Source organism: Nycticebus coucang, chromosome 21 (assembly GCF_027406575.1).
Source record: "Nycticebus coucang isolate mNycCou1 chromosome 21, mNycCou1.pri, whole genome shotgun sequence".
Classification (NCBI taxonomy): Eukaryota; Metazoa; Chordata; class Mammalia; order Primates; family Lorisidae; genus Nycticebus; species Nycticebus coucang.
In genome coordinates, this window is record NC_069800.1 from 42813365 (window position 1) to 42841041 (window position 27677).

At 45.6% G+C, this 27677-nt stretch overlaps 3 protein-coding genes across 9 annotated transcripts in view; 2 read left to right on the plus strand and 1 right to left on the minus strand.

The window, feature by feature from the left end:
- Positions 1 to 11100, plus strand: part of PHF20 (PHD finger protein 20) — a 161524-nt gene extending 150424 nt beyond the window's left edge. For 2 of the 3 annotated variants that reach the window (XM_053574949.1, XM_053574951.1), the window contains 3 exons: positions 3767 to 4178; positions 5956 to 6139; positions 8662 to 11100. In XM_053574949.1, the coding sequence (XP_053430924.1) occupies positions 3767 to 4178; positions 5956 to 6139; positions 8662 to 8804 (739 nt within the window). In that variant the 3' untranslated portion in view covers positions 8805 to 11100. The remainder of the gene's footprint in view (positions 1 to 3766; positions 4179 to 5955; positions 6140 to 8661) is intronic. The other variant, XM_053574950.1, reaches the window with a different exon arrangement.
- A 3504-nt stretch (positions 11101 to 14604) lies between these two features.
- Positions 14605 to 15426, minus strand: SCAND1 (SCAN domain containing 1). The gene has a single exon (XM_053574984.1). The coding sequence runs from the start codon at positions 15242 to 15244 to the stop codon at positions 14720 to 14722; it is 525 nt and encodes a 174-aa protein (XP_053430959.1). The 5' UTR covers positions 15245 to 15426; the 3' UTR covers positions 14605 to 14719.
- A 36-nt stretch (positions 15427 to 15462) lies between these two features.
- The window catches only part of CNBD2 (cyclic nucleotide binding domain containing 2), a 60613-nt gene continuing 48398 nt past the window's right edge, over positions 15463 to 27677 (plus strand). For 3 of the 5 annotated variants that reach the window (XM_053574963.1, XM_053574964.1, XM_053574967.1), the window contains exons 1-2: positions 15463 to 15669; positions 18673 to 18720. In XM_053574963.1, coding sequence (XP_053430938.1) covers positions 15463 to 15669; positions 18673 to 18720 — 255 coding nt within the window. Of the gene's footprint in view, positions 15963 to 18468; positions 18583 to 18672; positions 18721 to 27677 lie in introns of those variants that run through there. The other 2 variants (XM_053574966.1, XM_053574965.1) reach the window with 2 other exon arrangements.

Here is a 27677-nt window from a genome sequence, read left to right on the forward strand (position 1 = left end):
TTATGGCCCTCGGTAGAGTGCCATGGCCTCACACAGCTCACAGCAACCTCCAGTTCCTGGGCTTAAGCGATTCTCTTGCCTCAGCCTTCTGAGTAGCTGGGACTACAGGCGCCCGCCACAACGCCCAGCTATTTTTTGGTTGCAGTTCAGCCGGGGTTGGGTTTGAACCCCCCGCCCTCAGTATATGGGGCCGGCGCCTTACCGACTGAGCCACAGGTGCCGCCCAAAGTAAGACTGATTTTTGCTTAGTGCAGGAGGCCCTTTTTTTTATTGCTGCAGAAAACAAAAGCCTGGTTAAGTTGATGTTTTACATGCTCCTTTACTGAAAACTACATGACATGATGCTTCTTGCTGGGTTTTTGTAAACATAAACATTGTCAAGCTGTGAAGGAAAATGGCTGGAGGTGTGCTTTGTGTGAAAAGTGAGCAATAAAGTATCTGTACCTTCAAAGAAAAAGAGGAGAAGGGGAAGGATGGATGCTGGGCAGTTCAAGTCACTGTGATAGCATCTGCTGAAATAACTGAATCAAATGGCTTATGTGACGGCCTAGGAATACCTAGGGGATGCTCCTGATTATAAATTTTGTTATATTTCTTTTCATTTGAGGATTTTATCAGATGGTATTATTATTTTTCTTACTGAAATGCTAGTTCTCCTAGCCTTATCTCTTATTCTTGAGCCTTGTCCCTTCTGGATCGCAGTTTAGATCCTCCATCTTTGTAGAAGGGACTTTGTTCTGGAATTAAGTCTGACTTCTAGCAATTCAGAAGGGAGATCTTGTTAGGTATCATAAATGGAGAAAAAATTGGAGAGGGGTTGGCCCCAGTATGTCTGTGTATACATAGATATTCTCTGCTGTCATAGGCTTTGGCTTTTCTTTCTCAGAAATTGTTCCCAAGTGACCTAGTGAATTAACAATAAAACTGGGAGTGACTTCAGAGCCTCTGCCATAAAAATCATGGCTAGATGGCTGTTCATACCTTCGTTATTGACACAGCTTATTGAGTAAGACCAGGCTTGTCCTTGAGAGAAACAGGAACACCTTCAGATTTTAGCTGGAAGGGTGAACATTTTAGGGGGGAGGAGGCAAAGACTTTGTGATGTTTATGAAGAGCCTGTCTATTCTATGGCTCATGTGCTCCATGTTAACAGGTTTCAGGTGACAGTGGACTTGAATGTTAACAGTGACTCCCACTTCCCTCATGCAGCTATGATTTCAGAGGTGTATCTGGGGTCTTGGGTTGGTCCTAGTACAGGCTGATACCCTTCCTGTGGCCCAGGAACCCCAGCCGCCTTGAAGCCAGTTGTTTCCCCTCCTTCCCATTGGACAAGAGTGATATGGGTTACTGGAGTGGGAGAGCTGGGAAAGGATAGTTGCAGGCCCTTGGGAGCAGAATTTTGGGCTCTGCAACATCACTCTGTGTCTTCAAGCTTATGGCCAATTCTACTTTTGCAGGAAGGTTTCAGGTAAGAGGCAGGGGTACCCATAAGCAGGAGTTGCTGGTGGATTAAGCTGCTCATGTGCTTTCAGAGTTTCTTACTAGGAATGGGGAAGGCATTGTTGGCAATTCTACTATGCTGTGATTTCTTCTTTGTGTGGGATTGCCTGAGCTTTACAGGATGTTTTAGTGACCCTGGCTTTTGTGAACTAAATGCAGGTAGTACCCTCAGGCACTGTGACAATCCAAAAGCTGGCACTTCTCTTTCCTCCCACTTCTTTCCAAACATCTCCTGGAGGGCACTGACCCCAACTATGCTGGCAGCTGGCAGACCTTAGTCAAGAAGTCCTTTTTCTGCAGTTCCTCCTTCCCTTTTTCCCTGCATCCCTCCTTTCTTTGTTCCCTTTGTTCAGTGATCAAAGGTTATAATGGGAAGTTCTGGGTGGTACAGAAGAGTTAAAGGTGAAGTTTATCTAAAGTAGTGACTTTTCCAGTAGTCACTTTGATCATAGAAAAGAAAAAATAAACAGTGACTTTTAGGCCACCAGGCTCTCACCTGTAATCACTCTGGGAGGCCAAGGTGGCTAGATTGCCTGAGCTCAGGAGTTCGAGACCAGCCTGAGCAAGAGTGAGACCCTGACTCAACTAAAAATAGAAAAACTAAGTAGGTATTGTGGCAGGCACCTGTAGCCCTAGCTACTCAGGAGGCCAAGGCAAGAGGATTGCTTGAGCTCAGGACTATGAGGGTGCTCTGAGTTATGGCACCACTGCATTTTACCAAGGGTGACAAAGTGAGACTGTGTCAGAGACAAAAGAAAGTAAGTAAGAAAGTAGTGACTTTTGGAGCACAGCCATTTGGAATGCTTCTATGCCGTAAGCTCCTGGCTGGTGAATAAAGCCCTTCCTCTTATTAAAAAAAAAGAAAGTAGTGACTTTTATTTTTTTAATTTTTTTTAGAGAGAGACTCTCACTTTATCACCTCACCCACAACGCCTGGCTATTTTTTTGTTGCAGTTTGGCCAGGGCTGGGTTTGAACCTCCCACCCTCTGTATATGGGGCCAGCGCCCTACTCACTGAGCCACGGGCGCCACCCAAGAAACTAGTGACTTTTAAACTTTAAAAAATATATACTGTATAGTAAAGAAATATGTGTAATGTTACTCACACATAAAATTGAAGTTAAAATTTCACAAAACAGCCTACTTTTACTTAGGATAGTGCATTCTGATATTTTTGCTACTATACTTTTTTTTCCTCTTTTACAATTGATTATGATTCAATAAGTTTAATGACCCTCTGTTGGATTGAAACTCAAGCATTGAATGATTCTGGGAAACTTGAAAGTCACCTTCAGAGTCTTATGTACACCTGTACATAGGCACAGGCTTCAACAGATTCTCAGAGGAACCTGTGGTTCTATAAAGGATAAGAATCTCTATTCTTTCCAAATAATAACCTTTCCTCTTTGGAAGGGTGAGAATAAATATTTTGGAAGAAATTTTAGAAACTTCATTATTAATGGCTTGTACATAGATGGCAGTTGGTTTTTTTTTTTTTCTCCCAGGGTTGTCATTACTTTTTTTTTTTGTAGAGACAGAGTCTCACTGTACCGCCCTCGGGTAGAGTGCTGTGGCGTCACACGGCTCACAGCAACCTCTAACTCTTGGGCTACGCGATTCTCTTGCCTCAGCCTCCCGAGCAGCTGGGACTACAGGCGCCCACCACAACGCCCAGCTATTTTTTTGTTGCAGTTTGGCTGGGGCTGGGTTTGAACCCACCACCTTCGGCATATGGGGCCGACGCCTTACTCACTGAGCCACAGGCGCCGCCCTGTCATTACATTTTTTTAAATCAAGTGCCATTGTATCCCAGGATCATTTTGATGGTTTATTATAAAACTTATTTTTCATAAGCCACATTTGAAGAATGGCAACATAGTACTGCCATTCAGATTAATGCACTTTATAAAACTCAGGGGTTGGTGGCAGATATATAATTAGCCTAGTTTCACAGAGGAAGGAGCAGAAATGAGGCTGATTGAGTGACTTGTCCCAGCTGCACTGCTGATTGGTGATGGAGTTGAAATGCAGTCAGATCTCCCACTGCAAGCCCAGTTTCACCCACTGTGTATGTCTATGGTGGGAGTTTACTTGGGAGTGATCTCTTAAGAGACTGAAGATTCATATACCCTCTTGCTTTGGTGATTTGTGGTCAGTTGACTTGGGTGGGAGCTGCTCTCTCTTTGGGAAGGTATTTGGGAACTGGGAAGCCCCTGCAATAGTGCAAGTTGCTCCAAGGACCTCTCCCTGTTTGCCCTCCCAACAGAAGCAGGGAGCATCCTGACCTGCAACTGTGGTGCCAGCCTTGGAAACAGCACTCGGGGGAGGGGAGACCTCATTCCAAACTCATCCACGTCACTGATCCCAGAAGCAAGGAGGAAGCCCCAAGCTATAGAACTTTGAATGGGGCAGTGGAGAAGCCCTTGCCCCTGGCCCTACCCTTGACGAGGTCCGCAGAGGAGTCCTATATCACAAGTGAGCACTGCTACCAGAAGCCCCGTGCCTACTACCCTGCTGTGGAGCAGAAGCTGGTGGTGGAAACGCGGGGTGCCGCCCTCGACGATGCAGTCAACCCCCTTCATGAGAATGGGGATGATTCCCTCTCCCCACGTCTGGGCTGGCCTCTAGACCAAGACCGGAGCAGGAGGGACAGTGACTCTAAACCCAGCTCCCCAAAGGTTTGTGGCTCCCTTGTCCTTCATTGAGGTTTGAGTGCTTATAAGTTCTCTTTCTAGTGTTAAATGTTAAAGATGTTTAGTAATAAAACTATATTTAAATGTGCTTATCATAGATATTATTTGGTCTGCTAAAATGGGTGCAAAGTAAGGATAGCCCATTTAAGCCAAAGATCACTGGTTCTAGGAAATGTCCACAAAATGGCTTAGTAACTGGGGGTGGGGGCTGGAGAGATGGGAGTATTGAGGAGAAAGGGGTTAGAGGAATTCATCTTTTCTTTAAGGCAGTTTATATTATAATTGCACCTAGACGCCAGTTCTTAGCATGAACAAAAAAAAAAGTCAAGTGTTTTGTTAGGCATAATTTTTTTCATTTTTTCCAATCCATTTGTACGATGGGTACTTTGACTTCTAACTTTGCAGCCCTGTGGTAAGAAGAGCTCATTTGGCAAGACATTTGCTGGTTTCATCAGTTTTCCCAAGAGCTACTCAGTATTTTCATCAGTTTTTCCAAGAGTTACTCAGTATTTTGCTATTCAAGTTGTTCTCTTCTGGAACCCCCTTGTGTCATTACTGATATTTTCATCTTTAACGGTTCACTACTCTAGTGCCCTATCCTCAGTTGTCAGCGAGGCTTTAAGTGATCTGAGAGCTTCTCCACCCCTTGCCATCTTTACTTCACAGAGTTGATCCTTTGGGTTATTAGCTCCAGCATTAAGTACACTGTTGCATATTGCTAGGAGGGAACATCCTAGATTATAAACCTTTCAATTTGGGGATTGTACTTCATTAATCCTTGTGTCATTGTCAGTGTCAACACAGTGTTGGGCAAGGGTGGAAAGGACACAGGCTTTTGAGACAGACCCAGTTTGTTCTGGGCTCAGCCCCTCACTGTGTGATTCTGGGCAGCTACTTTACCTCTCCAGTCAGACCTGTTTCCTCACTTACAGAACAGGGCCAGCAACAGTGCCCCTCAGTTACTGTGCAGTGTATTTGTGAAAAGCCCTCAGCACATTGCTTTGCACGCAGTAAGCACTAAATAAATATTAGCTAGAATCTGTTGCATTTCAAATGAATGAATGAAAAATTGGGAATCCCAACCCCCCAAAAAAGGTTTGCAGTCCTGTTTGTGGACGAAGCAGATTTCCTATGGATGAGGCAGATTTCCTAGAGGTATCTGACATACACTGCAAAATCAGGAAGTACTGGGTCTGGGCAGGGTAACCAGAGCTACGAATCTCTTCCATTGACGATGAGCTGACTATTAGGTGGCATTGTTTTTATATACCTTATCCTCTTTCATCCTCATGAATCTTCGAAGTAGGTTTTTTCTGCCTCTACCTTCCAGCTGAGGAAACAGAGGCTCAGAGAGGTGAAGTAACTCATCTAGGGTCACACATTCAGCAGAAGATAGAATCGAGACTTAAAGCTTACATGTGGGAGTCACACAAATAAGCTTATCTACACTAGCCCTGCTCTGGTTAGATACTATGGCTCTGGAAGCTATTCTGTGAGGCCTGCTTCATTCAGGCTGGGCATTGGGCCAGTTAGTGGGAAGCAGCTGTGGGGCCCCCTGAGCCAGAGGTCTGTGTTGCCCTGAGGTGGTTGGGATTGGCATAGCAGCTTCTGTCTTGTTCTCATCTGGAAAGAAAGAAAGGGATATAGGGATTTGGTGATTTCAGACTATAGCTGGTTTTTCAGATGGTTGCAAACACTGGCTGTTTGAAAAGGGGCTGAGGGCTATCTCTGCATAGTAACTTAAATGCCACTGCATTCCCAGGTGAGAGAATATGTTTCCAAAAAGGTTCTACCTGAGGAAAGCCCTGCTCAGAAGCTGCTGGACAGAGGTGGAGAGGGGCTGCTGAGCTCCCAGCACCAGTGGCAGTTTAACCTGCTGACCCACGTGGAGTCTCTGCAGGATGAAGTCACACACAGGATGGACTCCATTGAGAAGGAGCTGGATGGTAGGGCTCCTTTTTTGGTCCCCTGCCCATTGGCATGCACTCAGAGCACGTACCCTCACATGAACTGCTTTCTATCCCCCTAGTCTGGCTCTTCATGGGTGTGAGCCACCAGTGCCCAGCCTGGTTTAATATTTAGAAAGCTATCTTGCTAAGGCTGGGAGAGGTGGCTTATGCCTATAATTCTAGCACTCTGGGAGGCTAAGGCAGGTGGATCACCTGAGCATAGGAGTTCGAGACCAGCCTGAGCAAGAGTGAGATGGGGTTTACTAAAAATAGAAAACTTTAGGCAAGAGGATCGCTTGAACCCAAGTTAGAGGTTGCTGTGAGCTATGATGCCATAGTACCCTATCAGGGTGACAGCTTGAGTCTGTCTCAAAAAAGAAAAAGAAAAAGAAAAACTAGCTGGCCATTGTGGTGGGCACCTGTAGTCCCAGCTACTCGGGAGGCTGAAGCAAAAGGATTGCTCAAACCCAGGAGTTTGAGGTTGATGTGAGCTATGATGATGCCATGGGCCTCTACCCAGGGTGAGAGAATGAGATTCTGTCTCCAAAATAAATAAATAAATAAAATTAGTAAAATAAATATCAAACCAATTACAGGCGGGCACCCGTAGCTCAGTGGGTAGCCTAGGCTGGCAGGTTTGAACCCAGCCCGGGCCACCTAACAACAATGACAACTGCAACAACAAAATAGCCGGATGTTGTGGTGGGCACCTATTGTCCCAGCTACTTGGGAGGCTGAGGCAAGAGAATCACTTAAGCCTGAGAGTTTGAGGTTGCTATGAGCTGTGATGCCAAAGCACTCTACCCAGGATAACACCTTGAGACTGTCTCCAAAAAAAAAAAATCAAGTATGTTAGTAAGTAGACATCTTATTTTACATTAAATACTTAAAGGGAGAGGCCGGTGCAGTGGCTGTCACCTATAGTTCCAGCACTTTGGGAAGTAAAGGTGTAAGGATCGCTTGAGGTCAGGAGTTTGAGACCAGTCTAGGCAGCATATTGAGACTCCTTATCTCTACAAAAAAATAAAAATAATTAGTTGAACACAGTAGTGGATGCTTATAATCCCAGCTACTTTGGAAGTTGAGGTAGAAGGATCATTTGAGCCCAGGAGTTAAAGGCTGCTGTGAACTACAATAAATAGGACCACTGCCCTCCAGGTTGGCTCTGAGAGAAAGACCCCCATCCCTAAAATAAATAAATTTATAGTCCCTGTAGATTTTCATTTTTCTTTTTTTTTTTTGTAGAGACAAGAGTCTCACTTTATGGCCCTCGGTAGAGTGCCGTGGCCTCACACAGCTCACAGCAACCTCCAACTCCTGGGCTTAAGCGATTCTCTTGCCTCAGCCTCCCGAGTAGCTGGGACTACAGGCGCCCGCCACAACGCCTGGCTATTTTTTGGTTGCAGTTTGGCCGGGGCCGGGTTTGAACCCGCCACCCTTGGTATATGGGGCCAGCGCCTTACCGACTGAGCCACAGGCACCGCCCGATTTTCATTTTTCTTAACAGGAGGCTAAGGCTCTCTGATTTCCAACATGGGAAAGCTTTATAAAGAGTGGACACTCACTTTTTATAAAGAGTCAGTAAGACCCATACTCAGAAAAGTGGATCCTTCTAGAGGAACGGTTCTCAACCTGTGGGTCGTGACCCACAGGAACTGTATTAAAGGGTTGCAGTGGGGTGGTGCCTTTGGCTCAAGGAGTATGGTGCCGGCCCCATATATTGGAGGTTGTGAGTTCAAACCCGGCCCCAGCCAAAAACAGCAAAAAAAAAAAAAAAAGAGAGAGAAGGTTAAAGGGTTGCAGCATTCGGAAGGTTGAGAACCACTGTTCTAGAGACTCTGTGCTAACATGTTAACCGATAGCAATGTGTGGCTAATTAATCAAAATTGAATAAAATTTTGAAATCCAGTCCTTTAATTGCTCTGGCTGTGTTTCAAGTGCTCAATATAGCTGCATGTGGCTAGTGTCGCTTCTAGAACAACACAGACACAGACTGTTCCACAGATGGAACACAGACTTTCCATCATTGCTGAAAGTTCTTTTGGACCGTGCTGCTTTAAGGCATTTGAGCTTTGTCCCAGGAGTAAAGCTTTGTGAAACAGATGTTGAGACAGTGACTGAAAAGGCCTTTCTTTTCTGCCCTCCATGAGTGGTCAGATGGGATAAGTTGCTGAAACTCTTGCTGATATTCATTTTTTTTGGAGACAGAGCCTCAAGCTGTTGCCCTGGGTTGAGTGCTGTAGCATCACAGCTCACAGAAACCTCCAACTCCTGGGCTTAAGCGATTCTCTTGCCTCAGCCTCCCAAGTAGCTGGGACTACAGGCACCCACCACAACGCCCGGCTATTTTTTGGTTGTAGTTGTCGTTTGGCAGGCCCGGGCTGGATTCGAACCCGCCAGCTCTGGTGTATGTGGCAGACGCCTTAGCTGCTTGAGCTATCGGCACTGAGTTTCTTGTTGATATTCTTGCAAGTTGAGTGTTAGGAGCTCACTGGGTCTTCTGTCTCTTCTGCCAACAGTGTTGGAGAGCTGGCTGGACTACACCGGGGAACTGGAGCCTCCGGAGCCACTGGCCAGACTTCCGCAGCTCAAGCATTGCATCAAGCAGCTTCTGACGGACCTGGGCAAGGTGCAGCAGATTGCCCTCTGCTGCTCCACGTGAAACAGGGCATCCAAGACTAATGGGGGCACAATCCTGGGGAGCCCGCAGGAGGAGCTTCGCATATTTAAATAAATAAAACTAGCATGCTGAATGCACGTGACACGGACTGACTTCAGGGATCTAGGCAGGAGTGTGATAGACATTGGACAAAGAGGCCATTTTGGCCGCTGGAGGGCAGGGCACTCTGATCTCAAAGCCTACCAAGAAGGTAGCAAATAGATTCTTAGGATTCCTTTCTTCTATGTACATCGTTGAATGAAGAGAGTCTTTTTGCACAAACTTCACTTGAAATCGTGCCACTGATGATAAATGGAATGAGAGCCAAAAAAGTTTAGTTGGGAACAGTTGTAAAGTCAGTTTGCAGTTTATTTAATTGACTTTTTTGTCAGGTTGGGGCACATGCCAGCCCTCTGGTTTCTGCCTGGCATGGAGTTTAGGCAGCATCATTTTCATTTTCTAGCTTCATGGGAATGCTGTGACTTCACCGTTCTGTGGAAGTTGGGAAGGCGCAGAGCCTTGGCTGCCCTGCCTTATCATTAGGACTCTTCACTTTTCTGACCACATCTCTTGCATGACTTCATGGTACGGGGACAAGATTTATATGCTTTCACCCCAGAGTTGATTGGGTAGTGGCTTTTGTAGCAGAGCCCATACAACCTGTGGAGGAACTAGAATCTCACTGTCAACCTGAAACAGGCTGGGTCTGGAACCCAAAGGACAGCATTTTCTACCCACTTCTTAATATTCACAGCTTCTCAGTTCTATTTAATGTCCAAAAAGTATTTCCCAGAATTTCAAACTCCTTTACTGTAAAGATTTGTTACAAAGAATGTGGTTTGGGGAATTACCTTCTTTTATATTGTTGTAAACAAACTTCAGATTCTACATGTACTGCTTTTCTCCTTCCCTGAACTGTATGTTCAGAGTTGTTTTGTTAATATACTTTAACACTTTAAATTTCCTGTTTGTATTATTTTGTGAGATCAAAGTGATTATGCTGCTTGAGGTCCAGGTACAACCTATTTGTACCTCTTGAGACAATATTTGTGTTACTTTTGCAGGTTACGGTTCCACATGTAATTGCTGTACTTTGTTTTTCCTTACGAGGCAAAGTTAAAATGTTTCATGCTTTGAAAAGTGACCCATTTCACTAGTTTTTTTATCATTAAAGTCAAAAATCAAAGCACAGTTGTCCATTAACACAAGTTAATTATGGGTTTATGAATCTGTAATGTTATATGCTGCAAATATTTACTATGTAAACATGAAGTAGCCAATATCTCAATAGCAATGACAGTATCTCCAGCAACCTTTGGAATGGTTAGGCACAGGTCACTGTGGTCATGAATTCAGGCCTTTGTACTCAGATCTGTTTCAAGGAATGCTCTGTCTAGTTGTTCACCATTTGATGTGAAATGAATCATAGAACATGTGTAAGTTGACCTGTTGTAACTTATCCATCAGAGGGAGTACATGTGGCTATCACGTCTGTAATAAAGCTGACGTAATTCCTCTACAAGAGACTATTTCCCACTGCTAACACTGATGTTTCTGGTATGGGAAGAAATGCTCAAGGAGTGTGCATGGTATATGTTCAGACAGCTGCATTTGTGTGACTGCTTGTCTGAAAAGGGAAGAAATAGGATGATTTTCTATAGCCACAACTGTGAGATATTATTTTATGAAAATTTTGATTATCTATGGAAGCTGTAACTATTAAGGTAGTCAATTTCATATCTTGTTCAAAAATAGAAACAGAAAATGAATTATCCTAATTTTGCCAAGTGGCCATTATTGGGTTTGTTTCCACTTTATAAAGGAAAGAATCCTGTTTCACGCATTGTGACTTTTGTTCTTAGGGAAGCAGAGACAAGTTCCCAAGTTCTTATAACCTCAGTATGCCTCCCTAATTTAAAGCCATGTTGAGGGGCTCTATTCCCAATTCCTGGGTCAAGATGAATTAACCCCAAGTTGGAGCACTGGAAACTGTTATTTGCAAACATTGCTATTACCATTTAGAAATACGTGCACTACCTAAGTTTGTCTTTTAAGAAAACTATCCACCTATAAAAATTGCCTTGACAAAAACAGTTCTGGTTTGACTAATCATTTTAAGTGATGTGTATGCAAGGTGGATCCGTGATGAGCCAACATTGCACTGTGGATACATATCTATGTTTACGCGCTATTAGAACAGAAGGCGCTGTATATAGAATGTTGCTTTGAAGCAATATTTGCAAAACATACAAACTTCTGTATCTGTATTTGGAAAAAATAAAGCAAGTTCTTGTTGCTACATTTTGGTCACCTATTATTGAATAACACTCACGCACTGTGTATCATTTTAGTCAAGGCCAGACCTCATATGCACAGTGGTCACTTAAGGTTATAATGAAACTGAAAATTTTCTATGGCCTAGTGATGTCTTGATGGTCTTACTGTGTAGGCTTGGGCTAATGTGTGGGGTTTTGTCTTTTAACAAAGTTTAAGAATTAAAAACGACATTTCTTTTTTTTGGAGAGACAGTTTCACTTTATGGCCCTCGGTAGAGTGCCATGGCATCACACAACTCACAGCAACCTCCAACTCCTGGGCCCAAGCGATTCTCCTGCCTCAGCCTCCCAAGCAGCTGGGACCACAGGCGCCTGCCACAACACCCGGCTATTTTTTTTTTTTTGTAGAGACAGAGTCTCACTGTACCGCCCTCGGGTAGAGTGCCGTGGTGTCACATGGCTCACAGCAACCTCCAACTCTTGGGCTTACGCGATTCTCTTGCCTCAGCCTCCCGAGCAGCTGGGACTACAGGCGCCCGCCACAATGCCCGGCTATTTTTTTGTTGCAGTTTGGCCGGGGCTGGGTTTGAACCCACCACCCTCAGCATATGGGGCCGGCGCCCTACTCACTGAGCCACAGGCGCCGCCCAACACCCGGCTATTTTTTTGCAGTTCGCCGGGGCCGGGTTTGAACCGGCCACCCTCGGTATATGGGGCCGGCGCCTTACCGACTGATCCACAGGTGCTGCCCACGAAGACATTTCATAAGTAGAAAAAAGCTTATAAAGGCTGGGTGCAGTAGCTCTTACCTGTAATTATAGCACTGTAGGAGGCCAAGATGGGTGGACAGCTTGAGCAAGAAGGCAACTCTGTCTCTAAAAACAGCCAGGCATGGTGGCATGCACTTAGTTGGGGAGGCTGAGGCAAGAGGATTGCTTGAGCCCAAGAGTTTGCTGTGAGCTATGATGCCCTGGCTACTGAGGGCAACAAAGTGAGACTCTTGTCTCCCAAAGAAAAACTGCCTATAGAATAAGGATACACGATGGCACCTGTGGCTCAGTGGGTGAGGTGCTCACCCCATATACTGAGGGTGGTGGGTTCAAACCCAGCCCCCACCAAACTGCAACAAAAAAAATAGCCAGGCATTGTGGCGTGCACCTGTAGTCCCAGCTACTCTGGAGGCTGAGGCAAGAGAATCGCCTAAGCCCGGGAGCTGGAGGTTGCTGTGAGCTGTGATGCCATAGCACTCTACTACCAAGGGTGATAAAGTGAGACTCTGTCTCTGCAAAAAAAAAAAATATAAGGATACAAAGAAAGTAAATATTTCTATAGGTTCAGCGCCTGTAGCTCAAATGGCTAAGGCGCCAGCCATATACACCAGAGCTGGCGGGTTCAAATCCAGCCCGGGCCTGCCAAACAACAATTACAGCCAAAAAATAGCTAGGCGTTGTGGCAGGTGCCTGTAGTCTCAGGGACTTGGGAGGCTGAGGCAAGAGAATCGCTTAAGCCCAAGAGCTGGAGGTTGCTGTGATGCCACGGCATATCTATCCAGGGTGACAGCTTGAGGCTTTGTCTCTCTCCCCCCCAAAAAATTTGTATAGCTGTTCAATGTGTTTGTCTTAAAAACTTTTTTTTTTTGATACAGAGTCTCACTTTGTTCCCCTCCGTGGCATCACAGCAATCTCAAACTCTTGGGCTCAAGCAATTCTCTTGCTCAGCCTCCTGAGTAGCTGGGACCACAGTCAATGCTTGGCTATTTTTTTTTGTTTTTAGCATGCCAGGTGCTGCCTGAAGAAAAACTTTTTAAATACATACTAAGTGTACAGTGTTTTAAAAGTCTGGAGTAGTGGCGGCGCCTGTGGCTCAGTGAGTAGGGCGCTGGCCCCATATGCCGAGGGTGGCAGGTTCAAATCCAGCCCCGGCCAAACTGCAACAAAAAAAATAGCTGGGCGTTGTGGCGGGTGCCTGTAGTCCCAGCTGCTTGGGAGGCTGAGGCAAGAGAATCGCGTAAGCCCAAGAGTTAGAGGTTGCTGTGAGCCGTGTGATGCCACGGCACTCTACTGGAGGGCAGTAAAGTGAGACTGTCTCTACAAAAAAAAAAAAAAAGTCTGGAGTAGTGAGTATATAGAAGTTCTAGGCCTTCACATTCACTCACCCTTTACTGATCAGAAAAACTTCTAGTTAGTCCTGCAAGCTCCAATGAGACCCTACACAGGTGTACCATTTTTCTTTTTTAACTAGATACACAAATACCGTTTCAATTGCCTGCAGTATTCAGTACAGTAACATGCCATACAGGTTTGTAGCCTAGGAGCAATAGCCTATTCCATCTAGGTTTAAGTACACACAGGGCAAAAGTGCCAAATGGTGCTTTGCTCAGTACATACCCCTATCTTTAAGCAACACATAGCTGTATGAAGCTCTTCACCACCTTATTTTTAATATGCATTAATCTTCTGTAAACGCTACCTTTTAAAGCAGTGGTTCTCAACTTTCCTAATGCTGAGATGTATTTTCATTGTTACAAAAGTGTCACGACTCACAGGTTGAGAACAGCCGTTCTTACCTTGTAAGATCTTTTGCAGGGAGGTAGGTGCAAGCTGCCAAGAAATCCCAAGAAAGTATGCAAAAATACTTTTGAATTTGTCTTTAATATTCAAAAAAGATGCCCCACACCAGCTTCCAACCCTGTCTGGCTAATGCTTTGTAGTGTGAGCTGCAGGCTTATTAGATTTTGATTGCTGAAAGCAGTGCAAGGAAGCCAGGTCTGGCCTCACTGTAGTAGACATATCTGGGACCAATCCAGGCTGCTCATGGATCCCAACTAACTCCTTCCTGGGTGAATAAAGGCAGATCATCTTCATTACTTGGAAAAGTCTTTCTTTCCTATCTAAACAATTATGCTTGTTTGAAAAAATAAAAGGGAGCCTGCTAGAGACATTAAAAAGCGTAGCTTCAGTAATGTAAATAATCCATTAATTCACCCCAGTTCTGCTTTTTTTCCATTGGGGAAGTTGAGACAGTAAGTTCTGCTTCCTAAATCCTAGCAGAGGACTAATATTTAGCAAGAAGGTAAGCAATTCTGGTGGCATAAGCCGGAGATCTCAAGAACTAGTCTCTCTCTGTAAGGGCATACATAACAAAACACTTCACATTAACACAGCCCACTAACTTGGGTCTGTTGGGAAACCTACCTCAAAGGGTTAAGTAGAACAAGGTGGCGGCTGTATGGTCGGCTGTATTGGTCGAATGAGCATTTACCAAAGCCAGCTATTTTGAGCGCCGGAAACGCAAGTGGGTCCTTGGGAGCTGAGGAGAAAAATTTCCCAGACGTGGTGGAGGGATGACTCAGGTGTAGTTAACATTTAAATTCCATGACAGCCAAAGGCGGCCCGGGGAATAGGAAACAAAGACCTTAATTCTATGGGCTCCCAATTTCGTTTCGCCTCCAGCCAGAAAGGCGGGAAATAGGCTCAACAAAATAAACCTAACAAATGACGAACAAAAGAGACACACCAGACTACAGGAACCGCCAAAACTCGTTTTTCATTAACACAGGATGCGGTGCCAGGCTCAGGTCCCCAGACCCTGGTCCCAGTCCACAAGAGAGCGCCCTGGCCGGGCCACCCACAGGACCGCTTCTCAGCCAGTGATGCGCACATCTGAGCGGCGGCGGAGCCGACGGGCCCGCGCGGCGTCGGGCAGAATGGCAAGTAGCTGTTCCTGCACCAGCATCTCCACAATCTGCTCCTTGGTGCGGATGTCGGGTCGAAGCCACTGGCGAGAAAGCTCCCGCAGCTGCCGGAATGCCTCCCGAGGACCCGCCGCGTCCTGATAGCGGAACTGCCGAAAACGCTGGCGGAACGTCTCAGGGCCGGCCCGGGAGCCGCCTTGGCCGGAGGGTGAGCGCGCTGCGACTTCGGCCTGAGGTGCAGAGCCTAGGGGCAGCTCAAGGACCGCAGAAGCAGCCGCCGCGGGTGTAGCAATCGCTTCGGGGACCGCCGCATTAGGGCTGGAGAGCTCGGGGGCAGGCGGTGTGGTCCCTGGAATCAAAGAGCCCTCAGAGTTACGGTGAGGGTCTGAGCTGGGGCCAGCTCCTTCCAGATTCTCCGGCGGCATCGCCGCGGGGCTCCCGGTAGTTACCAAGCGGGGTTCCGTGGACGCCATAACTCCGGCAGCGGCGTCACTCTTTGTCCCGCAGCTGTGGGCTCAGCACTACGTCTGCGCGGGGGCGGTGAGAGGAGGAAGACGTTCCCAGTTAGAGGGCAGAGCCGGAGAGACCCTGGAGGGAGGCGGACTCGGGACGGACCGACAGCGCAGGGACCTCACGGGCACCGGGGAGGCGCCTAGAGCAGCCGGAAGCGGAAGTCTCCGCTGGGTTCTCTATGATCAAGTCTGAGCGCGAGAACCCGGAAGCCGACTCTGAGCTCCCGGATGCGGCTCCCACTAGCGTTCTCAAGAGGGCCGGGAGCGCTGTGCGGAAGACCAATGCTAATGTGTTGTGGACTCTGGAGGACCGTGGCGAGGAGTCGGAGTGGGAGGAGGAGTGGGAGGAGGAGCAAAAGCAGCTGCAACCGCGGAACGATTTCCAGGTAGACTTCGAGTCCGCGACCTTAGTCGAATGAGCGTTTTGGCGCTTGCAAGTGACCCGCGCCTTCCTGTGTGTGCGCCCCTCCTTATTTGACCCTGGTTAGCGTGTAGCTCTGACAGCCCTTTGCTAAATGATTAGGATGATGGCTAGCCAGAGGGCTCACCGGGGCGCTAGGGGGAGGCCCCGAGTTCAGTCCTCTGTCCTGGTCAAACAAGGAGGGAAACAGCGCCCGCCTGATTGCGAGGATGACAAAATACGACGTGTGTAGGATCCTCAACACACTGCTGGCACAAAGTAAATGCTCATGAACTCTATGCCGTGATTATTTTTGCGTATTTTCTGAGACCAAGGGACGGGCGGTTTAGTGGGTTCTGCATTTAACTTTAGGATTAATAAAGTGTAATTTAAATGCCTTGCCCCATTTGGTGGTCATTGGCCACGTGTGTTTACTGAGTCCGAATTGAGATGTGCTGCATCGTAAACTACACAAAGGACTCACCAAGAAAGTAAAATGTAAATTATTTCAATGATTTTTATATTATGTGTTGAAACATTTTGCATATTTGGGGTCAAATAAATTATTAAAATTAGTTTCACCTGTGTCTTTTTAAATGTGGCTATGAAAAAAGTTTAATGTATGGTTTACATTCTCTTTCTGTTGAACAGTGCTGGACTAGAGTAGTCAGGTAGGCTGCCTTGGTGGAATCCCTTTTACAGGTTTTTTTGTTTGTTTGTTTTTTGCCTTACCACCTCTGGCAATAATGCTACCTTACCTACCTCAGAGTTGTTGGGAGGACAAAATAAGTAAAACCCTTGGGAAGAAGAGGCTTTTATTTATTTATTATTATTATTTTTTGTAGAGACAGAGTCTCACTTTATGGCCCTGGGTAGAGTGCCATGGCATCACACAGCTCACAGCAACCTCCAACTCCTGGGCTTAAGCAATTCTCTTGCCTCAGCTTCCCTAGTAGCTGGGACTACAGGCACCCGCCACAACACCCAGCTATTTTTTGGTTGCAGTTCAGCCGGGGCCGGGTTTGAACCCACCACCCTGGGTATATGGGGCCGGCGACCTACCGACTGAGCCACAGGCGCTGCCCCAGAAGAGGCTTTTAAAATGCTTGCTGTTTTCACTAGGTAAATTGCCTTTTATCTCAGAGTTACAGTTTGTTTGTTTTGCAGTTTTTGGCCGGGGCTGGATTTGAACCCGCCACCTCCAGCATATAGGGCTGGTGCTCTACTCCTTTGAGCCACAGGCGCTGTCCCGGAGTTAGTTTCTTATCTGTAAAATGTGGATGTATTAGAACTTGCTTCATAGAGGTTGTTGTGAGAATTCAGTGAGATGATGCAAGTAAAAGCATATGGCTCTGCCAGCCCTTCAGTAAATGGTATTGCATGGTATTATATGTGAGTCAGGGTTTGTGTGCCCATTTTACAGAAAGGGAAACAGAGGCTCAGAGAGGGGCAGGGACCTCATATGAAAAGTTTTGATAGCCGGGCACGGTGGCTCACGCCTGTAATCCCAGCACTGTGGGAGGCTGAGGAGGGAGGATTGCTTGAGCTCAGGAGTTTGAGGCTTGTCTGAGTGAGAGTGAGACCCCGACTCATGGAAAAAAATGGAAAAACGCAGCCAGGCGCCGCGGCGAGCACCTGTAATCCCAGCGGCTTCAGAGGCTGAGGCAGCAGGATGCCCACTGCCCGAGTCTGAGGTTGCAGTGAGTTACAATGCCATTGCCCTCTGCTCAGGGCCTAGGGTAGAACTCTGTCTCGACAAAAAAAAAAAAAAAACAACAAGGAAAAGTTTGATGCATCCCTTCTGAGCTCTGTGTGGGATGGATAGGCATGCCAAACAATCGTTAACACATCAGCTGCCATGACTTAAAACTTCCATAGGATGTCTGCTTTGGATGGGTAGAAGTGGATCCTCACTGAACAGTCTCCATAGCCTGAAAACCTTGAAAATCAGAGCAGTGGGTCTTTAATGCTTTTTAGTTGCTGACATGTAAAAATTGGGAGATTTCACTTGCAAATCTTGAAAAAGTGAAAGAGCTGGCCGCCCTGGATCCTGATTCCTGTTAGTCAACAATCAGCTGATGCCGAGTAGAGACTGTTTCCTTTAGACAAGATAATCTGTGGTCAGTCCCCACCGCTTTTGTTCTCTGAAACAAAATGTGGTTTGTGTTTAGTACTGCTCTTAGGTTATTGTCCTTGAAGTTGACATTTTTTTGTTTCCTTTTTAGAGGTCGGTCCTAGTGTTTGTTATGCCTAGTGCCTTCAAACTTGGTCTGACAGCTGGGCAGTTGTGTTTGCTGCCTGGAGTGAACCAACAATTCTATTCCTTATGTGGAAACAGTCAGTTTCCAGGACTTAGGAAGCACATCAAACCCTGCTGTGAGGGGCCTTACTGGGAAGGGGATCTTCAAGCTGAGACTCAAAAAGAAAAATATGGAGTTTGGGGGCATTCCAGGTAGAAGGCACTGCCTGTACGAGGCACATAGTGAATTTCCATAAAGCAAAACTTTATGGAAACTGCAGGCTACATGGGGACGTGGTTATAGGGAAGGGATGAGCAATGAGGTTGGAAGGTTGGTGAAGATTAAGTTATAAAGATCCTAGAATTTCATGTTTAAAATTTAGTTCTTGTCCTCTCAGGAAAAAGAATGAACTCTTGTGGTACTTGGAATCATAGGAAGTTAGATCTCTAATCTGTTTCTTGCATCCCTACTGGAATCATGGAATATAAGAGATAGAAGGAGGGATCTGTTAGAATCATGGGATATTAGAATGGAAGAAGCCTTAGACATTGAATTCAAAAATCCAATTCAGTTATTCTAAACCCTTTATATGTCAGCAAGCCTCCAAACTCTGGAAAAAAATTATAGTACTTCTTAGAAAAGGGATGATGCAATTTCAGGTAATTTACATATATTTTTGAACCTACCCACAGGTCCTAGATTGAGTTTAAAATATGTATGTTTATATTTTATTCTCTTCAATTTTGCAGGAGTCAGAATGCAGAAAGGTAATGGATTGGTTCACAGTCAAAAGGCTGGTAAGTGATTTCATGAGGACAGAAATCTTTTGACTTCTAGTCTTGTTTTTTTGTTTGTTTGTTTGTTTTTTCAAGACAGAGTCTCAGATGCCCAGATTAGAGTCCCATGGCATCAGCCTAGCTCACAGCAGCCTCAAACTCTGGGTTCAAGTGTTCCTCCTGCCTCAGCCTCTCAAGTACCTGGGTCTATAGGCGACACCACCACACCTGGTTAATTTTTTTTATTTTTTATTTTTGGGGATAGAGATAGGATCTTATATGTTAGGACTCCCAAAGTGCTTGGATTACAGGTGTGAGTCACCATGCCCAACCTTGATCTTCTTTATTTTTTTCTTTTTAACTTTTTACATCAGTGTTTTACAGTTTTCAGCACACAGAATCTGTACGTACGTTGTTATTTTATACCCAAATATTTTATATTTTTAGTGCTACTATAAATGGTATTGTTAATTTTTCATTTCTAATTGTTAATTGCAAATGTGTAAAAATACAGCTGATGTTTGAATAGTGACTTGTATTCTGTGACTTTGTTAAACTAGAAACCTGACCTCCATTGGGGTTGTTCAAGTTTTTACTACCCCTTGCTCCCCAGACCACTTGCTATTGTTTAGTTTTTAAAGTCCCAAGTTAGTTGCTGTTTGTATTGTCTAAAACAGTGGTTCTCAACCTTTCTAATGCCATGGCCCTTTAATACAGTTCCTGTGGGTCGTGACCCATAGATTGAGAGCCGCTGGTTTAAAGTTTTTAGACACTGGGGTTTTTTCCATCTTAACCGGCACTGGAATTCTTTTCTTTTTTTTTTTTTTTTTTTTGAGACAGAGTCTTACTTTGTCGCCCTTGGTAGAGTGCCATGGTGTTACAGCTCACAGCAACCTCAAACTCTTGGGCTCAAGCAATCCTCTTTCCTCAGTCTCCCTAGTAGCTAGGACCACAGGCACCTACCACAATACCTGGCTTTTTTTAGAGATGGGGTCTCACTCTTGCTCAGGCTGGTCTTGAACTCCTGAGCTCAAGAGACCCACCCTCCTCAGCCTCCCAGAGTGCTAGATATTCTTTTTCTTTTTGAGACAAGGTCTTGCTCTATCACCTAGGCTGGAGTACGGAGGTATGATCATAGCTCAGTGCAGCCTTGAACTCCTGGGCTCAATAGATCATCCTGCCTCAGCCTCCTAAGTAGCTGAGAATACAGGCACACGCCACCACCCACAGCTAATTTTTTATTTTTTGTAGAGATAGGTTCTGACTATGTTGACCAGGCTAGTCTTGAACCACTGGCCTCAAGCAATAATCCCACCTTGGTTCCCCAAAGTGCTGGGACTATAGGTGTGAACCACAGCACCCGCCTTCATTATTCTGAGGCTCACATTATTCTGGATTTAACCAGTGGGGACTCCTTTATGCGTTTTGTTTTTGAGACAGAATCTCACTCTGTTTCCCAGGCTAGAGTGCAGAGGTGGCAGCCTAGCTCACAGCAACCTTAAACACCCAGGTTTAAGCAATCCTCTTGCCTCAGCCTCCTGAGTAGCTGGGATTACAGGCACCTACCACAATGCTCAGCCAAAAGGGTCTTGCTGTTGGTCAGGCTGGTCTTGAACTCCTGAAGTCAAGGGATCCTCTCACCTCAACCTCCCATAGTGCTAGGATTACAGGCTGTGAGCTGCCGTGCCCAGACGAGAAGCCCCTTTATGTTGAGTTGTGTCCTTTTAACACACCATGTCATTTAAAAAATACCTTGTTACTTTCCAGCACAATATATTCAAGGCTCATCTTGTCTTAGCTCCAGAATCAGCTGTTTCGCCAAGAAACCTGTGTTCTTGGAGAACTATGTGGAGAATGGCGGTTCTTAGGAACCAAGACTGGGGCACTGGGTATGTTCATTGCTGATGACATAATTGCTGTTCCTAGGCCCTCTCCTGCTGAGGATGAGGGTATATATATGTACACACACATTATTATTATATCTAACTATAGATATTGAAATCCATGCATTCACACAACATTTTTTTTTTTTTTTTTGTAGAGACAGAGTCTCACTGTACCGCCCTCGGTAGAGTGCCGTGGCATCACACGGCTCACAGCAACCTCTAACTCTTGGGCTTACACGATTCTCTTGCCTCAGCCTCCTGAGTAGCTGGGACTACAGGCACCCGCCACAACGCCTGGCTATTTTTTGTTGCAGTTTGGCCGGGGCTGGGTTTGAACCTGCCACCCTCAGCATATGGGGCCGGCGCCCTATTCACTGAGCCACAGGCGCCGCCCACACAACATTTTTAACTCCTGTCCAACCCCACAAGTTTTATTCTAGTTTTCTCTCATTCCTGACATTTAATTCCCTTCTCAGAGAGAAAACTGGCTCCTATTATCTTCTGTAATCAATCCTCCTAAATGTAGGTGCTGCACCCACCTGCCCCATCCTACTCACCCTGCTCAGGGCTCTAATACCTTGTGCTAGCACACTACAGCCTCCCGCCTTCCTGCACGTAGCACCTGCTATGCCTGGCCCCACCTAATGGTTTCTAAGATGAATTTTTCAGGAAGGAAGGGGAAAGGGGAGCATTTCTTTTAACTTTTAAAGGAATTGTGATAAAATTTACCATTTTAACCATTTTTCAGTGTACTGTTCTGTGGTATTAAGTATATGATACATTCACACTGACTACCCTTCATTTCTAGATCTTTTCCATGACCCCAAGCTGAAATACTGCCCATTAAACCATTAATTCTCTATTTCCTTCCTCCCTTGGCCCCTAATAACCACAGTTCTACTTTCTTTGTCTTTGAATTTGACTATTATAGGCCTCTCATATAAGTAGAATCACATAATATTTGTCCTTTTGTGTCTGACTTCTTTCAGTCAGCATGTCTTTAAGGTTTATCCAGACTGTGTCAGTCTTTTATATCTTTAAATATGCTTGTACATCTGTTTCTTGGTTACTTTTAAAAGGTGTCTTAGGATTTACAGCTATAAAAATGGAAGAAATCCACATACACTACTCACTTTCTCCCCCTCTATACTGTATATATTTTTTGCCTCCTTTTTAATCACTCATTTCTGACTTCTTCACTTGCTTTTTTGCAATCCTATCCTGTTTTCAGCAAGGCTGGCTAGCTTTCTGATGTTTCTGAAAGGACCTTGGTTTTTGAGGTTATTTTTTTTTAAATCTCAGTTTAAAACTTCCTAGGTTATTTTTTTAATCACTTCTTTCCTGAGACCTGCCAATGTCTTCTCCTCTGGCTGTCTCAGCATCTTTGCTTTGATCTCTTGTTTTAAAATTCATTAAGCCAGGCGGCACCTGTGGCTCAGTGAGTAGGGCGCCAGCCCCATATGCCGAGGGTGGCGGGTTCAAACCCAGCCCCGGCCAAACTAACAAAAAAAAAAAAAAATAGCCGGGCGTTGTGGCAGACGCCTGTAGTCCCAGCTGCTTGGTAGGCTGAGGCAAGAGAATCGCATAAGCCCAAGAGTTAGAGGTTGCTATGAGCCGTGTGACGCCACAGCACACTACCCGAGGGCGGTACAGTGAGACTCTGTCTCTACAAAAAAAAAAAAAAAAAATTCATTAAGCCTTGGGTGACACCTGTGGCTCAGTGGGTAAGGCGCCAGCCCCATATACTGAAAGTGGCGGGTTCAAACCCAACCCCGGCCAAACTGCAACAAAAAATAGCTGGGCGTTCTGGCAGGCGTCTGTAGTCCCAGCTATTTGGGAGGCTGAGGCAAGAGAATCGCCTAAGCCCAGGAGTTGGAGGTTGCTGTGAGCTGTGACACCACCGCACTCTACCGAGGGCAATAAAGTGAGAAATTTTCTTTTTTCTAAAAAGAAAAAAATTCATTAAGCCCTTTGAGTTCTTTATTGTTCATGATTATCATCTGTTTCATGTTAAATTTTTGTGTGTGTGTGTCTTTCATCTGCCATTTGTTTTTCCTGCTCCCTGCCTCCCTCTCCTGCATTTTTTGGTGGGGGGGGGTGGTTAATATATTTATATAGATCTGGAGCTATTTCTTTTTTATTATAACTCTCCTTTAGATGAAATGACTTTTTCCTGGACCAGCTGCTTATTGGGTTTGCAATAGGTGGAGGAACTAGGGTAGAATTCCAGGCTGGCAGGAAGTCTCTTGGGTTCACATCGAAGCTCCTTCTGACAAGGGTTTTGTGTGAGTGTGTGAGTGGGTTTGGCCCTTCTTCTTCCTACCTGTTGGAGCACGGCAGCTTCAAGGCTATAAAAATGGGATGTCAGAGGGACTTTACCTAACAATTGCAATCAGTGTAACTGGCTTATTGTACCCTCAATGAATCCCCAACAATAAAAAAAAAGAAAAAAAAATAAAAATGGGATGTCCGTGTATTTCCCTGGCAAGCCCATTCTCCTGCTTTTCCTTGGAGCCAGTGAGACCAGGGAAGCTCCTGGAGCCAGCCCAAACATCACGATCCCAATGTTTGACAGGTGTTGGTTCTGCCCTGAAGCTGTACCACCTTTTTGGAGAACTCCGCCTTCTGCCAGCTCTCCCTGAAACCTGCAGTCATACATTCTCCATCAGCATTAGCCCTTTGGATCTTCTCAGCACTCACCATTGCTGCACAGGCTGATGAGGTGGCTTGCTACTCTCAGTACCTTCAGCCACCCTCACCACCTTCAGCCTTGGGCCCCTGGAGTGCTCAGCACAGAAGTGCTGGGGAGGTAATGCTTCCAGGAGCAGCCCTCAAACAGACAGCTCTGAGGATCGCTTTCCGTGTCTTACTAAGCTATCCAGCACGTTGGAGCCCTACTTGCCCACATGGGTGGCATGGTTACATGTCTCTGTCAAAAAAAATGATTTATGCTTAGTGCCTGTGGAAGAAAATCAGATGGTTTTTCTTCTTAGCCATGCTAACATATAATGAATTATGTTTATAGATTCTCTGTTAACCATCTTTGCATTCCTAAAATAATTTTTTTTTAATTGTTGGGGATTCATTGAGGGTACAAAGAACCAGGTTATTCTGATTGCACTTGTTAGGTAAAATCCCTCTTATAATGGTGTCTTGCCCCCAAAAGGTGTGTCACATACCGTGACCCCTCACCCCGCTTCCTCCTTCCCTGTCTCTGCTCTAATGATGTTATTTTTTAATGTACTATTGAATTCTGTTTTCATACAGTTTATATATTATTTTAGTTTAGTTTTCAAAATTAGAGACCAGGGCTCACTGTGTTGCTCAGGCTGGTCTAGAGGTCCTGGCCTTGAGTGATCCTTTCACCTTGGCCTCCCAAAGTTCTGGGATTACAAATGTGAGTCCCTCTACCTGGCCTTTGTTTATATTTTAATGTATATTTTTTTATTTTAGAGACAGAGTCTCACTTTGTAGCCCTCAGTAGAGTGCTGTGGTGTCACAGCTCACAGCAAGCGCAGCTCTTGCTCTTGGGCTTGGGCGATTTTCTTGCCTCAGCCTCCTGAGTAACTGGGACTACAGGCACCCGCCACAACGCCCGGCTATTTTTTGTTGCAGTTTTGCCGGGGGCCAGGTTCCAACCTGCCACCCTGGATATGTGGGGCCGGTGCCCTACCCACTGAGCCACAGGCACCCCTGTATATTTTAATTTTTTTTTTTTTTTTTTTAGAGACAGAGTCTCATTTTATGGCCCTCGGTAGAGTGCCGTGGCCTCACACAGCTCACAATAACCTCCAACTGCTGGGCTTAAGCGATTCTCTTGCCTCAGCCTCCCGAGTAGCTGGGACTACAGGCGCCCGCCACAACGCCCGGCTATTTTTTGGTTGCAGTTTGGCCGGGGCTGGGTTTGAACCCGCCACCCTTGGTATATGGGGCCGGCGTCCTACCGACTGAGCCACAGGCGCCGCCCAATTTTTTTTTTGTTTGTTTGTTTGTTTTTGGCCGGGGCTGGGTTTGAACACGCCACCTCTGGCATATGGGACCGGCGCCCTACTCCTTGAGCCACAGGCGCCGCCCTATATTTTAATATTTTTAAAACAATATTTATAAATGAGATGACTACAGCTTTCTCTTTTTTTTTTTGTAGAGACAGAGTCTCACTGTACCGTCCTCGGGTAGAGTGCCGTGGCGTTACACGGCTCACAGCAACCTCTAACTCCTGGGCTTACGCGATTCTCTTGCCTCAGCCTCCCGAGCAGCTGGGACTACAGGTGCGCGCCACAATGCCCGGCTATTTTTCTGTTGCAGTTTGGCTGGGGCTGGGTCCGAACCCGCCACCCTTGGCATATGGTGAGGCGCCCTACCCACTGAGCCACAGGCTCTGCCCACAGCTTTCTCTTTTCATGCAACTTTTTGCAGATTTTAGTATCAATGTTCTCCTCACTTCACAAAAGAATTTGGTAGTTTCTTTTTAGGTGCTGAATAGTTGGAGAAACATTGGGATTATCTGAAGTTGCCTGTAAAAACTTCAGAATCTGGTACTTTTTTCTTTTATTTTTTTTGGTGGTAGTGGTAGTGAGAGTACTTTATTACAGTTTCTCTATTCCTGCTATGAAAATTAGTCAATTTAAATGGGTTTTATTTGGGCCACTTTTTTTTTTCTTGAGACAGAGTCTTACTCTGTCACCCTGGGTAGAATGCCGTGGCGTCACAGCTCACAGCAACCTCAAACTCTTTAGCTTAGTGATCCTCTTGCCTCAGCCTCCCAAGTAGCTGAGAGTATAGATGCCCACCACGATGCCTGGCTAGTTTTTCTATTTTTATTACAGAAAAATAGGGATCTTGCTTTGCTCAGGCCGGTCTTGAATGCCTGAGCTCAAGCAATCCACCCACCTCAGCCTCCCAAAGTGCTAGGATTACAGTCATGAGCCACCATGTCCAGCTTACTTGGGTCACTTTGGTAAATCGTGAATATGTTTTCCTAGAAAGCTTTTCATAAAATCTCAGTATTTAAGTGTTGATGATTCTTAACAAACTGTCAAAATGTGTCAGCAGGCTAGATATGGCCTGTGGACCACTATTTCACAACCATTGATTATAGTCAAAGAATTTTAGACCCCAGAGAGGCCATATGGATCCTATCCAGGGGTTATAAATAGGTAACATGCCTGGTAGGTGACTTCATTGTGTGTGGTGAAGACTGTGGTGAATTGGAGAGCCCATTCCCCAACTAAACACAAATAAGTTAATTTTAAACAGTATGCCATGTAGATCAAATAAAGTAGTCTGCGATTTCATGGCCCATGGTGACTAGTTTGTCAGCCCAATCTCACTTCCTCATAATCATGCTTCCTGAGCATCTCACAGTTTAGTCACACTCCCTGAACAGGCCCTACCCTTTCCTCATCTGTCTTTCGTAGCTTTTTTTTTGGAAGACAGTCTCACTCTGTTGCCTTAGCTAGCGTGTCATGGCCTCAGCCTAGCTCACAGCAACCTCAAACTCTTGGGCTCAAGTAATCCTCCTGCCTCAGCCTCCCGAGTAGCTGGGATTATGGGCACCTACCACTATGCCTGGCTAATTTTTCTATTTTTAGTAGAGATCAGGTCTCACTCTTGCTCAGGCTGGTCTCAAACTCCTGAGCTCAAGTGATTCTCTCACCTCAGCCTCCCAGAGTGTTAGGATTATAGGCATGAGCCATTGTGCCCAGCCTTTTTCATAGCTTTATTACAACTTCTTCTAACAATTTTATTTCTCCAGTGTATTGTCAGCTCCTCATAAACAGGGACTGGGGCTTGTTCACCTTCATATCCTCTATGTTGGACCTCTGTAGATGTTTGTTGTATAACTTTTATAATCACCAAGACAATAAGAATCTTCTCATCCATTTTGAGTGGATGTAATTTCAGGCTTATTGATTCATCTTGGGCTAGTTCAAAGCTCTCCAAATTATCTGCCTCTTCCTCCCCAAGGCTGATCCAATTCCCAGAGAAATTGTATAACCACAGCTGGAAAGAGGAGAGGTCATCAGTACCCACTTTTGGGGTCCCATCAGTTCTACTTACTGGCATTCTCTAATGCCCCTTGTTAGTCTAGATACTTTCCTGGTCACTCTTGGATCCTCAGGCAACTCAGGAGACCAGTGGGACACTCCTGTCCGTAGCTCCTCCTACCATATCTCTTGCCTTCTGCAGGACCAGTAGTTTCTCTCAAAGGCCCGCTAAACATTTGCACAGGATCCTTTTGTATCTCCTTCCTCAAGACTAGGTCTGTGGTGGAGTAGGCAAGAGTCTGTACTGTCTCTTTCTCTCTTTTTTTTTTTTTTTTGTAGAGATAGAGTCTCACTTTATGGCCCTCGGTAGAGTGCCGTGGCGTCACACAGCTCACAGCAACCTCCAGCTCCTAGGCTTAGGCGATTCTCTTGCCTCAGCCTCCTGAGTAGCTGGGACTACAAGCACCCGCCACAATGCCCAGCTATTTTTTTGTTGCAATTTGGCCAGGGCCGGGTTTGAACCCAGCACCCTCGGTATATGGGGCCGGCGCCCTACTCACTGAGCCACAGGCGCTGCCCTCTCTTTTTTTTTTTGAAACAGAATATCATTTTGTCACCCTGGGTAGGGTGCTGTGGCATCATAGCTCACAGCAACCTCAAACTCTTCAGCTCAGCAATCATCCTGCCTCAGCCTCCCAAGAAGCTGTGACTACAGGTGCCTGCCACAATACCTGGCTTTTTTAGAGATGGGGTCTTGCTCTTGCTCAGGCTGGTCTTGAACTCCTGCGCTTAAGCGGTCCACCTGCCTTAGGCCTCTCAGAGTGTTAAGATTACAGGCCTGAGTCACCTCACTCGGCCTGAAATCACAGTTTTCTATTGGGGATCCTGCTGCAAGAGCAAATTGAGATCATCAGTTATCTTTAGTAAGAAAAAAGTGCTGTACACTCTATAGTCTAATCTACTTTTAGAAGGGCCTCAGAGTTACAAGTCTTCCAGTTTCCAAGTTTCTTTCAGCATTTGACACATTTGGTTGACATCTGATTTGCTGAGTTTTCCTAATTGTCCCAAGTTAACAAGACTTAGGGGCAGTGCCCTGCACTGGTCT